The sequence below is a fragment of the Aquarana catesbeiana genome, linkage group LG03 (assembly GCF_042186555.1).
Source record: "Aquarana catesbeiana isolate 2022-GZ linkage group LG03, ASM4218655v1, whole genome shotgun sequence".
Taxonomy (NCBI): domain Eukaryota; kingdom Metazoa; phylum Chordata; class Amphibia; order Anura; family Ranidae; genus Aquarana; species Aquarana catesbeiana.
The window spans coordinates 320,712,040-320,729,706 of record NC_133326.1 but is presented as its reverse complement, the minus strand read 5'-3'; the positions used below and the strand labels follow the sequence as shown (position 1 = coordinate 320,729,706).

The following is a 17,667-nucleotide window of genomic DNA, read 5'->3' as shown; positions in this document are numbered from 1 at the left end:
GAGTTACACATGTGGGCGTGTATACACACACACACACACACACACACACACACACACACTAAATGACAGCCCATTCCCTCCCTCCTTCTCCTCCATGTCCAATAACCAACTAAACACAATGGGGATGGGATATTTCATCTTGATTTTACCTCCCTGTTATTTCAGGACACAGCATGGATGGATGCGACAGCCTGTGATTGGGAGAAATCTGCTCATACCATGTTATTGCCAAAAAAAAAAAAAAAAATGTAAAGATTTGATTTCAAATATATATTTGTATAATTTAAAACAGTTTATTGGTATTCAATTATTTTTACTCTGTATTCCAAAGTCAGTTTTTTTGCACATGTGAACTGCAGCAGAGGAATACAAGCTCCTCCTGCCACTGTTTCCCTGCAGACAGACTGGGAAAGAGCTGGGTCATGTGACAGCTGTATATTGATTAGGGAAAAAAAAAAAAAAAAAAAAAAAAAAAAAAGGTACTTCGATTTATTTATTTTTCTTAATAAAATTACAGTGCCATCATACACGTCAAGAAAGAAGAAAGAAGAAAAAGAAGAAGAAGTAGAAGTGTGTTTAGGATCACTTTAATATGAAACAGGTCCATAGGACACAGGGGTAGCTTTGGTTCTATAAATAAACACCAAGAGCCATATAAGATTCTTGAAAACCATTGAGACAGGAATTCAGAAACAGCCAGTTTATACTGATTCCTACAGAAGGTTGGGACACTGGCAAACAGAAAGATCAAAAAAAAAAAAAAGTCAACCCCCATATAACCCCCTCCTCTACCCGGTATGCCTCAGCGTTTTGAGAAAACAGTACCAAGGATGGCAAAATGCAGAGGCGTAGAAAAAAAAAAAGAAAAGAAAGAAGGTTTTATGTCAAGTACATAAATCCAAATTTGTGATTTTCTTGCCCCTTGAGGGACAGACGAGATGTCAAAAACAGTCAAGTGAAGGGTGGATAACCGTCACTGATAGACCCCCAAAAATGTGATAATAGTCTGCAACACAGAGGAACCTGAAGAGACAATGCCTAAATCTGAAAAAGATGAAGTGAAGCCCTAGGAACTGCCATGACAAAGAGGAGGCCACAGATTAACTTGGTCCTTTAGACCAGGACAGATTTCGCCAACAAGAGGAACCTGAAAAATATTGTGCCTGAGCTGAAAAATATTGTGCCTGAGCAAGCAAAAGGCTGAGGGAACCAATCAGCAATCCACCAAAAGGGGTGGAACACCACATTTTACCTGGAAGTAAACTAGACCAATAACAAGATATGGTCAACAGAAAAACCACCACTGGGAAAAGTCCCAGACAACAGGTCTCCTGAGAAAATCCTGGGTGTATAAAACAGGTTCATAATGAAAAAGACCAGCCAATCAACATGGGAAGGCCCAAGCTTTATATTTGTAACCCTTAAAAAGGTAAAAGGAGGTTCCATGATGGGAAAAGGTTTGGTCAGATGATCAATTTTGCAGCAAGACATCAACAGCACATGAGAGCCCCCACAGGATAATATGCCAATGCACAGCAAAATGATGGGCAGCAACTGGTAGATAAACCCATGTGTACCAACCTCAAAGTCAAACTGATTGCAGGGGGAGGAATAGTGAACAAGAGGCACCTGTATAAGGGTAGGCAGGGATGAGGGATAACACCAGAAAAACAGGATGAGCAGGGACCCATCCACCTAAACACCTGGAAGTGTCTCTGGGCTCTGACAAACACTCCAAACATGCCTAACCTCGGTCCAAAAAACATGGTTCTAATAATCATCTGACTTGTCCTGTTGATTTGAAGCATCCCCACCCAAGGAGCAAGGGGCAGGAATCTTGCTAAGAAGAGTCACCCGATTAGGACAGAAATTAGGAAGCAATCTGAAGGAACTCCCTCAATAGCAGGCAAACCAGCCACAGATGGAGGATCTCCCAGTGGTCAGATCCCATGAAGGCCTCTGGTCGTATTCCATGCCCTACGGGGGGGTACTTGCAGCAGGATCCCTGCAGATAATTCAGGGGAGCACAAGGCCATCCAGTGAATACTTCCTTCCATGCAGGGGAATAGGAGCACCCGGGTGCAGAACCTTAACTCTATCACTTTATCTATAAAAGGTAGTCAAGAGTAGGACAATCAGCATCATCTTGTGTTGGGAGCAGGCTACTTGACCTGTCAAAGAAAAGGATCCCAAACTTTCCTTAGGTGTAGGTCTCTACAATGCTTGACTGATGTCCGACAGAGACCAGGTCAGAATACCAACTCATAGACGGATATCCTGACATAAGGGGAACTAGACTGAAGTCTGAGGTATGGGACATAACAGCAAGCCGAGTTCCCCAGGGCAGAGAAAAAAAAAAAAAGAAAAAAAAAAAAAGGAAGACTGATGGGCTGTACCGGGGACTTTGGTCAAAAGAGACCTTCTGGAATTCTCACCCCAAATCCAGGCTCCCAGGCATAGAGGGGGTGGCTGAAAATGATGGAGTGGATGATAAAATGGTAAATTACATTGGGAGGGTATTCCTCAACAAGCTACAAGCCCTGGAAGAGGAAGGTGGGAGAAAATTTCCTGACAGGGGAACAGTGACCCACATGAATTGGACTACTTTAGTGAGGATTTGAGTGGAACAACCTTGCCTGCTGGTGACCCACAATTACCACGCTAGAGAACTGTGAAGCACTCAAATCGAAGCTTGCTGGCTTAAAGGTCCATTAGAAGAATTTGGACTACAAGAATCCAAAAAACGACCCTTTTCAGGGAGATCAACTGAATGTTCTACAATGGGGATGCCAGGAAAAAGTCACTACAGTGGACATAGGGTCCAGTGCTTCAAAAAAATAACAGGTGCCTCCAGAGGACACTGAGAAGTGTAGGAAGTCCCTGATAACCTTGCAGGTCAGGGGGTCCTTTAGGAGACATGGAAAACTGAAGGGTACTGAGTACAATGAAGGGTTCAATAGCATCTGAGGATAAGGAAATCCCTTAATAGGAGGAACGCAAGTCCGTGTGGGGTTCCAAGTCAAGTTTCTACTAGAGTGGGACAAGAGGTCCCAGGGTGCAGAGTATCCAGATAGATCTGGAAGATGCACTACTCTGTGCAGAAAAAAACAGAAAATGGTCAGGGCAGTAAAGGAGATGCCAGACACCAATTTTTCGTGTGGGATACAATGGGTGAACAGAGTACCGGAAGCACACTATTCAAAGACCCATCCAGATGTGCAAACTACACTAAATTTGTAGAAGTAGCCTACACTTCTATTAGTAGGAGGTGGTTTGTGCGCCCATCACCTTAATGCAGAAGGCAGAGGGATTAGCTGGCTTCTAGATTTGAGCTCTAGGGCCTGAGTGGTAGGTAGTCTTTGGATGCTTAGGTGTACTTGCTGCTGATGAAAAAGGGGTGAGACTCTTCCATCTTTTCAAAAGAACTCCCACATTAAGGCAGGTACACACTCTGGGGTTGCCACTGATGATCTCAAAAGCAATTCCAGACACATTACGTCACTCAAGGGGTAACCAAGTCAGATGCTCAATGGATGCCTCATCAGCATTCCAAATACATAACCAGAATGTGTTATGCATTTGAACAGATATTATTCTCATGCGAGTCACAACTTGTAACAAGCCATCACAACTAAAGCACTTGACTCAGATATTTGCTCCAATCATTCATTGAAATGGAGTCCTACACCAGTGGTGGAGGGATCGAATTTGAGAGAATCCAATCATTCTGACACAGTTTGACATTTAAAAAGGAGAAGTCTAGCCTGAGCTTGTTTGGCTGTACTCCTCCTAAGGGTCACAGGCACTCCTGTGACCTGTTTTCAGCAGAGAACGGTCCGAGGTCCGCTCTGTCGACGTCACTGGAATCAGTCCAGGCACTGCGTCATTACGACAATAAAGTTTGGACTCGCCAGGTGCCTGGACTGATGCTTGTCTCAGCGAGCCACTGAGAGCCTGAGACGGCAGGCCCTCACCCCTTCACAGCTCAGTGCTCCAGTGAGCGTGGAGGAGCATAGTGGAAAGCTGCTGATTGACAGGCAGCAGCTCTCCGCTCAGGGATCCGTGAGAACCGAACCATTGGCGATGTTCGATCGCTCAGTTCTCAGTGTAGAGGCGGCAGGGGACAGATGCAACCTCGGATCGATGCTGCATCCACCTAGGTAAGTATGAATGGGCCAAAAAAAACAAAAAAACATACTTCTCTTTTAAAGTCATCAAAGTCACTCTAGTTATTTCAAATTGGGATCTACGGAGAGAATGAAACGGTCTGTGAAATCCCAAGAAGGGAAGCACACCTAAAACCCATTTGGTGGTAGCCTGTTAATGTGGCTCACTGGTGCATGGTGGGAATTGACCAATTTATACATTTCTTCTCAAAAAGGGAAAAGGTTCTGACACTCAGGTGGGGCCCAGACGCCTTCAGTGTGTTTCCAGTCCTTAAAGAGTGACCAGAATAGCAGGTGTGGTGAGGTGGTCTGAAAACAACGGACTTGTAGATCTAAGTCAACTGTAGGAGACTGTGGTGCCTCTAAAACAAACAGTTTCCCTACAGATAGAAGACCACTGGGACTCTAAATCAGAGATGGCAACAGGGGCCAACTTGATTTAAGAGCTCAGGGGGGTCCAAGAGACTCTGCAGCAGATGGAACCATAGCCTGCTTAGAACCTCTATGGGCTGAGTGCCTCAGTATCTGAGCACATTTAGAAGTCTTAAATGGGTATCTGTGTGGAGATGAGGGCAGCCTCAGCCTCACCTGATGAAGCGGAGGTAGACTCTGACGAGGATGACTCTGACATTGGTTGTCCCAGGATCTGATTACAGGCATCAGCTCCTTCTGGGGATGCCAGGTAAGCACTCTCAGAACCACTAGGGGGAAATGGGCTGAGGCCAGCCATGGAACAGGTTTGTCCTCTTGTGTCTTAGGGAACACATGCTGAGTCCACACAGCAGTAAAACAACTAGGCCTAATATGAGGCGAGGCCTCGAGCACCCACAAACCAGGGCAGCTGATGCAGATGAAGCTTTCAGGCAGCCGAAGGTGACCAAGGCACTAGGCAAGCAGTGGAATCAGACCACAGATCCACATGGTTCAGGAGCAGAAGATGATGCTTCTTCCAGGCTACATGGTGGGAAAAATTACACAGAGCACACACGCACAACACGCCACCCAGCAGATTTAGTCGGTGCTTGATTCCTCAGGGTTAACATTTTTCATTGTAAGACTAGTGATGGCACGGAAGTTAAAACCATACCCAATGGTGCAAATAGTGAGGTAGCTCTTGATGTTTCAGCCCAACTGGATTTAGTTTTCAGAAACCTCAAATATGGAGCTTTCATGGAAAAGCATTCCACGACTAACCAAAAGTACATGAAGGTCTGGACACTAGTAAAAACTAAGGCATGCTAGACAGAGGAGGGGTTATATGGGGCCAACCTCCTGTAAGGGGACAGTGTAACCTGACTGTTTATCAATTCCTGTATCCCTCAATTGACAAGAAAAATATGCTTTAAACAATTCAGCATTGCATTTCTGTCCACATACTACTGTATGACTGGCCTTTTGAAAAAAAACAGGACCTGTAATGTGTAAGTCAGCAGAAGAACTTAAAGTGACACTAAACTATACTTGTAAAATCAATTAATCACTACAGCATACAGTTACACAATAAATAGGCTTCTTAAATTGAGCCCAATCTCCTCAATGTTTTTTTTGTGATAGAATTCTTCTCTTCACACTCCTAATGGTGGTTCCATTCACCTTACTTCCTGCCTGTGGGTAAGAGCAGTGCCCGTTTGTTACAGTCACCTGCACTGTTCCGCTTAAACTCTTAAACTAATAATCCCATATGTCTTTGCGCTGGCTGATTACACTTGTTGGAGCTGGTTGGTCTATTCCACCAATACTGACACTTAAGACCAGCATCGAATGTGACTTCCAAGCTGAAGTTATTGGGTGGTGCTGTGTGGGTCGAGATTCAGCAATGGGAATTTTCTCTGCTTTAACACACAGAAGCTGAATGCATTGGAACGTAATCCTATAGTCCTTATCAGGTGCGAAGATCTGAAGGTGGCTACGTTCCCACATGCAGTGGTTTTATGTAAATCTTAACTAGCTACCCTCAGAAAGGAAGTTGAAGGTAGGTCTTCAACTTCCTTTTTGAGGGTGGCTACTTTCAAACTCTAAAGTAGGTCTAAAAGGATTTGATATCAGATGTAGAAGTTACCAGAAACTCAGCTTGCTTCCAGTACAGGTATGGGATTTAAATTACATTTATTTCCTTGATTCAGTGTCACTAAGCAATTAATCAGCTAGCTTGCCTTTTCTCTCAGGAGCCACATCTAAAATGCTGACTTGAGGAACAGGAAAACAGCCCCGGGTCTTATACATATGGGTGGGGTTTATTCATGACTAGTAAATGCGAATCCAATGATCATCAGCTACATGAAGTCTTTAGAAAGGTCTTGGCAAGCTCTGAACAGCAGTAATAAAACTTTTTAAAGTGCCATTCATGTGTAGCCGAGATGTGTGGAATACCTGCCCCTTGCCCCCTCTGCAAGTCTTATATACTCATGTTATCTAAAGAGATATCATCCACAAAGCATCTTGACAAAAGATTCTGTACAGTGCTCAATTTATTGCTCCACTGGAGCATGCAATACTAACTCTCTATAGGATTGGAGAGTGTAGTGTGCACACAAAAAGATTTTTTTTTTTTTTTTTTTTTTTTAAATGTGGCTTTGCAGCTTCAAGGACAAGATCACATTATTGAGAACAAGCGAGCAAAAGACTGGCAGAAGAAGCTGAGGCTAGAATACAGTACAATGTAAGTTTAATGTTTTTCAAGGTAAACTTTTTCTGAAAAAAATATTTGGGTTGCTTCTTCTGAAGATGCTAGTTGTTTGGCTGTCATCCTCACCTGCGCAAATTACTGCAACAGTGCGAATATGGCATTTCTGTTAAAATTTGTTTTTAATCTTAAAATGGCTAATTTCTTTATTAAAGAACCCTAGCTGTTAAAAAAAAAAAAAAAAGTAAAAGTAAAAGCACACACACATACAAAGAATATGATTAGATTTTGGGATGGTGTCTTAACAAAAATCATAACATAATGCACTAAATATAGTACTCCTCATTCAAATTATGCAATGCCACTCAAATTAGTTGATCTGTGCTGTTTTTGTAGAAGAGCGCAACTTACATGGCCCAAAATAAACCAGTAACTAAAATCTGATTTTGATGGCTAGAACCACCTCCACCATCTTTTCTCTCGCAGAAAATTGAGCACCTGTATCCTCAATAAAAGGCAGACTCCCAGATATGACACCATTTGTAAACAGCTCTATGAAATTCAATAAAATTTACTTTCAGGAATGATATTTTAGTAGCAGCTTGTAGGACTTGTAGGACACCATGACTTTTGGCTTGTAGGCCAAACATGATTTTAAAGCGTAGCTAGGCTCAAGAATACAAATTTAATATATTGCAGCTTACTACTCCTTAGATGAGGTTGTTGCATTACCTTTCTTCGCTCATTTATTTTCATCTGGTGATCCTGCCAGTACACGCTTCCTGTCCTCTATAGAGCAGCATTGTTCCCCTAGGACAGTATGTTCATGATAACACTACAGAGTGTACAGGATATAACAAGCTCATTGGATTTCTGCCAGGATCACGGTATTTTTGCACTTACCAGATATAACAAAACCCTTTCAATAGTACATTTACCAGACCAAAGGGAAAAAATAAGTTTGTTGTTAGGTTTTACATACACTTTAAGCAAACATATAGATACTTAAATAGATACTAAACATAACAAAGAAAGCCAAGGTATATGATTGATCCATTCCAGCGCTCCGTTGCATACTCAGATGGTCAGTCCACATGACAAATGCATATTCCACACTGCCATATTTTCACAAAGAATACATTTAATAAAATTATTTCACAGTGTCAGTGGTACAAGTCAAGCCATTTCAGGTCTTTTAAGGCAGTGCAAGCAGCAAAGTTGGAAAATGGATGAGCAGCTACATGAGTGTGATTGAGTTTACACTTGCCACATTACAGCTTCATCAGCCTGGCAATTTGATCCCTCCTTTTGCGATCGCCTGCCCAGGATTTGCTCTTTGTACGGCATTTTAGCAGTTCTTCTCTGTAATCTTCGTGATGCATAGGGCAGTATCCCTGAGGCTCACACAACATCTATAAAAAAACAAAAAAAAGGGTAAGCAAAGTCTGTTTATTCCTTTCATTCTACTACAAGGCACAAACAGGGATTCCCTGAGTGAGTTACTTTAAAACTTTCATTCATTGACTCAACGAGCATGCAGATGAAGACTTCTGACTTTTCTAATCTACATATGTGTTCTAGGTCAATGGTCCATAATATACAGTATCTCACAAAAGTGAGTACACCCCCTCACATTTTTGTAAATATTTTATTCTACCTTTTCATTTGACAACACTGAAGAAATGACACTTTGCTACAATGTAAAGTAGTGAGTGTACAGCTTGTATAACAGTGTAAATTTGCTCTCCCCTCAAAATAACTCAACACACAACATTAATGTCTAAACTGCTGGCAACAAAAGTGAGTCTACCCCTAAGTGAAAATGTCCACATTGGGCCCAATTAGCCATTATTCCTCCTGGTGTCATGTGACTCGTTAGTGTTACAAGGTCTCAGGTGTGAATGGGGAGCAGGTGTGTTAAATTTGGTGTTATCGCTCTCACTCTCTCATACTGGTCACCGGATGTTCGACATGGCACCTCATGGCAAAGAACTCTGAGGGTCTGAAAAAAAAAAAGAATTGTTTCTCTACATAAAGATGGCCTAGACTATAAGAAGATTGCCAAGACGCTGAACCTGAGCTGCAGCACGGTGGTCAAGACCATACGTTTAACAGGATAAGTTCCACTCAGAACAGGCCTCGCCATGGTCAGCCAAAGAAGTTGAGTGCACGTGCTCAGCTTCATATCCAGAGGTTGTCTTTGGGAAATAGACGTATGAGTGCTGCCAGCCTTGCTGAAGAGATGGGGGGTCAGCCTGTCAGTGCTCAGACCATACGCCGCACACTGCATCAAATTGGTCTGCATGGCTGTCATCCCAGAAGGAAGCCTCTTCTAAAGATGATGTACAAGAAAGCCCGCAGTTTGCTAAACACAAGCAGACTAAGGACATGGATTATTGGAACCATGTCCTGATGAGACCAAGCTAAACTTATTTGGTTCAGATGGTGGCCAGCGTGTTTGGCAGCAACCAGGTGAGGAGTACAAAGACAAGTGTGTCTTGCCTACAGTCAAGCATGGTGGTGGGAGTGTCATGGTCTTGGGCTGAATGAGTGCTGCTGCACTGGGGAGCTACAGTTCATTGAGGGAACCATCAATGCCTACATGTACTGTGACATACCGAAGCAGAGCATGATCCCCTCCTCCCTTCAAGCATGGTGGGGGGAGTGTCATGGTCTTGGGCTGAATGAGTACTGCTGCACTGGGGAGCTACAGTTCATTGAGGGAACCATGAATGCCTACATGTACTGCGACATACTGAAGCAGAGCATGATTCCCCCCCTCCCTTCGGAGACTGGGCCGCGCAGGGCAGTATTCCAACATGATAACTACCCGCAAGCTCTCCAACATCCACCAGCTCCGTGATGGCGTCATGGAGGAGTGGAAGAGGACTCCAGTGGCAATCTGTGAAGCTCTGGTAAACTCCATGCCCAAGAGGGTTAAGGCAGTGCTGGAAAATAATGGTGGCCACACAAAATATTGACACTTTGGACCTAATTTGGAAATTTTCACTTAGGGGTGTACTCACTTTTATTACCAGCGGTTTAGACATTAATGGCTGTGTGTTGAATTATTTTGAAGGGACAGCAAATTTACACTGTTATACAAGCTGTACACTCACTACTTTACATTGTAGCAAAGTGTCATTTCTTCAGTGTTGTCACATGAAAAGATAAAATATTTACAAAGATGTGAGGGGTTTACTCACTTTTGTGAGATACTGTAGATAAAAGATAAATAAATAATAGAGGATATGCCTATGAGCCAATTATCTAGTATTTTCAACAGGTTAGCAAAGGATGCCCCTAAATTACAGGCTGTACCGTCAAAACGGCCACAGCGATTGTGAAGATCCAGCATTTCCAGATATCCAGGAAAGTCTCCCTGAAGTAGACTTTCCAGTATCTGCCACATGCCAAGATATTTGGTTATATTAGGTTTGAGTGGATTGACCCTTTAACTCCACATCTCCCTTCCCTCAGTTTCCCGTCCTGAAGACCTAAACAACATTAGAAAATACATCTGCCCAAAGTGAGGGGAGATTTTCATTCGCCACCACCTCCAGCAGAAATTGTAAAAATGTAGACTTCATCTCAAGCTTTGTCCCAATGACAACTGCTACAGATGCAAAGGAGGAAAAACTCTCCCACTAGCACAAGGACAGCAATACAAAACTGACAATCGTTGCAAAACCTTCCCCACCCCAACCAAAATTAATGTTCCACCATAAAAAAAAAAGGTATTTTTCATTGTCGATATGCCTGGTCTCACTCTTGAAAACTGTTAAAAACGTATTAAAAAAAAAAATAAATAAGAAAATAAAAATCAGTGAGAATTATAACTAACAAAACCAGTTAGAACGTTTTGACGTATTCATTTTCTAGTGACCACTAATACACCGGTACCAATTCGGAAACAATAGAGCTATTAATATATATTGTTTGGTGATGCCAATTTGCAAGGAGCCAAAACGTACCTGTGTTCGGTTTGGAAAACAGTACTGAAGTTTGGGTGCTAAATCTGGACCCTTTTGAAAATCAATGGAAGACAAATGTTAAACATGAATGGTAATTTTCTAGGCTAATAGGCAAAGGATTGCCAAACAAATGTCACGGGAGGATTGAGCACTGTCCTTGAGAACATGTGCAAAAAAAAATAATAATAATAAATTAGTTTTTCTTTATTTTACACTTGCAAAAATGTCATGTTCAATCTTTGAATGTACAATAAACCACTAGAGGGGCAGAGCTCACCGAAGACAGAGAATCGAGCGATCAGCAGTCTTTGATTGCTCAATTCTCAGTCTTAGAGGCAGCGAGGGACAGATGCAGCATCGGACCGGTACTGCATCCATCTAGGTCAGCGTGAATTTTTTTGTTTTTTTTCCACACTTCTCTTTTAAGGACTGTGGTATTCGGCTACCTTCATTAAATGTAAAGCTGCATGGTGAAACACTGGATGAAAAGGCTAGATTTACATGATGACCAAGCTAGAATGTTTGCCTTTGCTTTTTTTAAATCGCCTTCCTAAAAAAAAAAAAATCTTGATATAGGCATCCTCACAAGGCACAAATCATAATAAAAATTATATAGGACAGAAGAGACACATGCTAAACAGCAGCAACACCGATATGAAGTCGTACCTTGTATTCTGGGAAAAAGTCTTTGTAACCCCCTTTAAGCAGATACACTTCTGGGTAATGAAGACTTGGATATTCATTCCTGGCCCGGTCTTCCTCTCTCAAAAAACGGCACCTTTATTGGAAGACACTTGTATGACTAATTGACAGTAAAGGAGTTATATGATAAAGGACCGGTAGGCCAAAATACAAAATTTTATTAAAGCTACCTTTCACAAAACATATATCAAAGTTCCCAACACCTGAAAAAAGCTAGAGATATTTACTGGTTCACCTAAAACAGGTCATAAAAAACGGGCGAAAATACTAGCCCTTAGACTAAATGCAGTTATTCTTTTGATCATTCATGACAATCAAACAGCCTTCATATGCCAAGGAAACCACAGTCCAAAAACATCTACAGAACCAAGGATTACAACACAATTAATAGGCAATATCTATATTTGAGTGCTTTGGCATTCCATGACACTGGGAAGACATTTGGCCTTTTCTTCAGGCATACCTCAGAAGCTTTGATACAGTATATGGTTTAGAAAACAGATCACAGTACAAGATGTTTGAACAACCTACCTGCCAAGTTCTTTCAAAAACTGTGTGCAAGTGAACCTAGAATTGATGCGGTTTTGAAGGCAAAAGGTGGTCACACCAAACATTGATTTGATTTTCTCTTTCTGTTCATGTACTCTCCATTTTGTTAATTGATAAACTTAACATTTCTATTTATGAAAGCATTCTTAATTTACAGTATTTTTTATACCTACCTAAAACTTTAGGTGATCACATGACTCCTGTTCTCAGCTGTATAAGGGTCGTAGAGAGGTGGAGGGGTCAGCAGGAGGAAGAGAGACAGCAGTACACTGATCTCCCAAGTTAAAGGCTGGGCAGGTGACAGCTTAAAGTGATTGTAAAGTCTCATTCTTTTTTTTTTTTTAAGTTAAAAATAACAAACATGTTATACTTGCCTGCTCTGTGCAGTGGATTTGCACAGGGCAGCCCCTATCCTCCTCTTCGCGGGTCGCTCTTCGGCTCACCTGGACCCTCCCTCCTGTTGAGGGCCCCCACAGAAAGCAGCTTGCTATGGGGTCACCCAAGCCGCAGCTCTGTGTCCATTCAGACACCTTCAGACGGCCCTTTCTCTCCTCGTTGGCTGACAGCAGCAGGGGCCAATGGCACCGCGCTGCTGTCTCAGACAATTGGGGGGGGGGAGGGGGGCGGAAATCCCGGGACACTCCTACAACATCATTGCTCAGGTGAGTATTAGGGGGGCTGCTGCACACAGAATGCTTTTTATTTGAATGAAAAAAAAAACCTTCTGCCTTTACAATCACTAAGTCTGATCATTGAAGTATAAGCAGGCTGTGTTCTCAAGCAGAATGCAAAGACGAAAACTGACCACACTGGAAAGGATGTGCTTCCATGTCCTGGAGTGGTCAGCTTGAAATAGGAAAGCAGGAAGACTGGAAGGATCACCAGGTATTTCACACGAAAGGTAGCAATGCAAAGGGAACATGAATTTTATTCAAGTACATGGCAACACAGACACATATCAGGAATATGAACTATTGTAGTAACATACACTAACTTCTGCAGTCACTCCTCTAATGCACATACATTCTGAGCCATGCACACCTATGGATGACCGTGCTACTACATGTGGAGACAGCAAGAGCCACAACGGCTCTTTCTACTTCCACATATAGAATTGTTTTTGGTCCCGCAGCCTGGTGGGGGATGACTGGCAACCTGTAGTACCACCAGAAACATCAGGGAATAAAAAGAGCAGCTGGGATGAACAGGCTGGGAATATGATGGCCTACGTAAGGCACATCAACAATGGATAATAGGATGCGTTTAGACTACAGCTAAAGAAAAAAATTATTCTTTGATTAAAAAACAAAAACACCACAAGCAAGAATACATGAGCAAAATTAATTTAAAAAGTGGAACTACAGGCAAAGAATTTAAAATGGACATATACAGCCAAGTCTGTCAATAGCATTACCTTTTAGGTCTCACAGAGTGATTTGGGAACAGAATGGGCTGAGCTACATGGCTGACCAACAGTCTCTGAAGCAGGATAGAAAGTGCAGAACCCTGACCCTTGATAGTACAGAGAGCCAAATGCTAGTCCAAAGGAGAGGATTCCTCCCACAGAGAAACCAGAAATTTCCTTGTCCCTCAGAATCTAGGTTTCATTAGCCATTCTATGAAAGACAGCAACTGGGAAGCAGGATAGCAAATCAGAAGTTGTGACAGAAGATTCTGGTGATCTGGCAGTACCCACAGAGCATCTGTTAGGAGTCTTACCAGGTCAGCATACTAGATCCACCAGGGCCAGTCAAAGATAATGAAGATGACCAGAATGCACTAGATCTGGTTTCTGGAAAGCAGATATGGAAAATGTTGGGGAGGAAATACCAAGATCAAGGTGTATGGATCCAACTAAGACACCAAAACATTCACTGCTTCTACTAGAGGATCCTTGTACCTGGATACAAACCTGACCAGTGTGTTGTTGAACATGGAGGTCAGGAGGTCCCCATCTGTTATCTCCCACCTGTGACACAGAAAGAGCAGTGGTAAAAGCAACAGGCTGATTTTCTAGTTTTAGAGTGGTGCACATTGCATCAATAGGAGCTGAAATTATCGCCTCCAAGTTGGAAGTAATAGCAGTACACCGAAACTCCTCAGGGTCAAGTTCAAGAGTTTTGGACTTGAGCAACAGAATCTCTGAGGCTGATGGCTTGGAAGCTGCTAAGATTGCAGGGAAATCAGATAGAATTTGCTATAGAGAGCATGGGAGTGCGCTTGCAGCCTCTGCAATCTAAATTGGCGATTTGGATCATAGTCTTGCATGACTGTGGTAAAAAATCTCACCTGAAACCAGCAGAGGTCCCAGTCACACCCAACGGAGCTAAAGGACTGCAAAGATTGAATAGACTACAGTGCAGGAGGGCAACATGACTACATGTTGCAGATGTTGGAACTATCAGGGGAGCTCTGCAAGCAAACCCAGTCATTAGTTGAAAGTGAGCTAGGGGCACCCGGTACAGTAAGTCTGTCTCCTCTGTGTCTATGTTCAGACATGTTGCGACCATGTGACGGTAATGAAACGTATAGCCTGAGAGTACCTATGAAACCTGGACAGCTGGTAGTAACTGAGGACTGGATAACTGGAGGTGACCAAAAGGTGGGCAGCAGGAATGGTTTGAGGACTGAAATTCTACATAGCTTGTTGCAAACAGGAGCAGTAGCATGGAGAGGTTTCTTCTATGCTGTATGATGGAGGAGTTTTGCCTGTACTCTATGCCAAGTTGGTGAAGTGGAGAAAGCAAGGACCCCAACGAGGGGGGAACCTTTGTACCCCCCGGTACAGTGGGACTTTACAGGCGAACAAGACAGTTGATTTATAAGTAAAATCTATTTATTTATTAGAAAAATGCTTAAAAAAAGCATAAAAACAAGATTATCTAAACATAGATCTGTACAAAATACTTATATACAGTGCAACAAGTTTTTATGATATATTTCTTAGAGTTTTTTAATACATATTATCTCCATGAGCCTGACATGTTTCAGGACAGGTGTCCCTTCTTCAGAGGCGTATGGAGGAGAAAGTTTTTTAAGTGTATTCTGAAAAACAGGTGAGATCAATTTAGACATAGAAATATTTATACAGGGCAAAAAATTCACATTATGGCAGCTGAGAGTGTCCAGTATACATACCAGTATCCGACCTTTAGAAAGACCATCACACGGGCAAGTTTCCCCTTGTCCATTTCACCATCCTTGACCGGATCCATCCGGACAACAGGGGTGGTGATTGGAACAAGATCTTGCTCCAGAGGGAGGTCCGGTGGATCGCCGATCTCAATGCAACTCAATTTCCAGGACTCAACACCCAAATGAGTTTCCATCCATTTCTAGAAGGTTTTGTATCAGGAGGATGCGAAAAAGAATGATGTACCATATCTAGACATGTTACACGTTCAAAATAACATCTTCACCCATGTTTAAGTAATATGTCTAGGATGTTCAGGACTAATGTAATAGATCATATTGATTTAATTATGCATTATTGTTCTAATTGTTAATAATGTGGTTATGTTCACACTACTACTTGGATTTTTGCGGTTTCTCCCATGCTTTCTCCCATGTACCCACTGTTAATGTTGTTCAAGTTTCGCTCTGTATCCATCATTGTCTTGTCATTATTTCACTATGTGCATCTGACTAGTGTCCATACATCCAGTCCAACAAAGTAACATTGCTCCAATTTCAATTGAATGTATTTAATTCCTTTTTATCATTTTCTTTTATCATTATTTGTTGTTCCCTTGGTCCCAGCTGCAGCTCCGCCCGGTGCACGGGGGCCATGTCTTCCCATCCACGGGTGGGGGCATGGCCGCCAGTCTACACTGCATGCCCGTTCGGCTTAGTCCGGACATGCAATTGCGGTGTTTTTGCGCTGGTGGGCCCTGTCTGCGTGATGCTCCCCCAGCGCTTTGGCGCAGGGCGGGCGCAGTGCAGACCTGTCCCTGGGGCCTCCACTTAGGATGTCCTTAATCCATGTCCCTCTACAGTGCCTGCTACAGAACTTACAGAACCATCCACACTGCACAGGCACCGGCAGCCTTTAAAAATCCGGCACCGGCTTCCTGCCCAGTATTAAACATACATGCCATCAGCAACCATACTTTAGCTTGCTCGTTTGGAAATCTGTAAAAAAAAGTAAACAAGCCATGCAATTTTTTATTGTCCTTCATTATCTTTGCACTATTGTGCAAAAAAGAGGCAAACTGTTTCTTTCTTATCTTCTCTGATCCACTATTGTTTTTCTTTATAAACAACCCTAGTGCCCTATGTGCGGTTTAAACAAGGACCGCAATGGCAAGTCTTGTTTGTTACAAATATATATATATATATATATATATATATATATATATATATATATATATATATATATATATATATATATATATATATATATATATATATATATATATATATCACAAAACCTTCTATAATATTTATAGATCATAAGAAGTTTTGCTCTTTTTCTCATTTTATATAGAAAGGCCTTAGTTATGTTGTCATAAAATACACAACAAATACTCCAATGTATAGCATATAGCATAAAGTTGTTAATTCCGCATTTGGATCATAAAGAAGGCAGCCTCCCCTTTTACATTATACAAGTTATATAACTTAAAATGTTCTATATCTTTCTTCTTCAATTCATTAATCCAATCAAAACTTATTTCCCTAGGGCTCCATTGCGGATTTGGCGAGGCTCATCCTCTCCTTTTGGGGGGCCTTTGTGGAGCTGTTTCTCGGCCCAATGGAAGCCGCCATGTCTACTATTTGTTAATTGGCGGTCACATATCTACTGATTCGTTTATTACATTATCTTCCTCTCCTTATACAAGAGTTTAATTTTACACATTACTTGCATAAAAATCTTTCTAAAGGTCAGATACTTGTATGTATACTGGACACTCTCAGCTGCCATAATGTGAATTTTTTGCCCTGTATAAATATTTCTATGTCTAAAATTGATCTCACCTGTTTTTTAGAATACACCTAAAACAACTCTCCTCAATACGCCTCTGAAGAAGGGACACCTGTCCTGAAACATGTCAGGCTCATGGAGATAATATGTATTCAAAACTCTAAGAAATAGATCATAAAAACTTGTTGCACTGTATATAAGTATTTTGTACAGATCTAGGTTTAGATAATCTTGTTTGTATGCTTTTTTAAGCATTTTTCTAATAAACAGATTTTACTTATAAATCAACTGTCTTGTTTGCCTGTAAAGTCCCACTGTACCAGGGGGTACAAAGGTTCCCCCCTCGTTGGGGTCCTTGCTTTCTCGCAATATAATTTGGGATGTTGGCAACACTTTACTAAGGGGTACACACTGCTTTCCCCTTGAGAAAATATAAGTAGGCACCTGCCAGAGTTCTCAGGGTCTGCAGTCTGATGGGCATTGGCTGGCCAAGCATGAGTCAACTATACCCAAAGAAGGTCATCCTAGCATCCCACTTGGGAAACACTTTTACGTTGCGGCAAGGACCGTGTTAGAACCCTGGTAGAGACCTGAGGTGCAGTGGACAGGCCCAGGTTAAGGCAACAATTTTGAAAAGGTTGTGTGCCCCCATGAAAAAAACATGGCATAGAAGCACTGGGAAGATGAAGACATACAATTAGGTATCCTTGATTTCATTAAGGCCAGAAA

General features: G+C 42.0%; 1 protein-coding gene across 6 annotated transcripts in view; it reads right to left on the bottom strand.

The window, feature by feature from the left end:
• Window positions 1–755: 755 nt before the first annotated feature.
• Window positions 756–17,667, bottom strand: part of CDC25C (cell division cycle 25C) — an 86,637-nt gene continuing 69,725 nt past the window's right edge. For 5 of the 6 annotated variants that reach the window (XM_073620416.1, XM_073620417.1, XM_073620418.1 and 2 more), the window contains exons 16-18: window positions 13,927–13,983; window positions 11,430–11,541; window positions 756–8,201 (exon numbers count right to left, since the gene is read on the bottom strand). In XM_073620416.1, the coding sequence (XP_073476517.1) occupies window positions 8,061–8,201; window positions 11,430–11,541; window positions 13,927–13,983 (310 nt within the window). In that variant the 3' untranslated portion in view covers window positions 756–8,060. The remainder of the gene's footprint in view (window positions 8,202–11,429; window positions 11,542–13,926; window positions 13,984–17,667) is intronic. The other variant, XM_073620421.1, reaches the window with a different exon arrangement.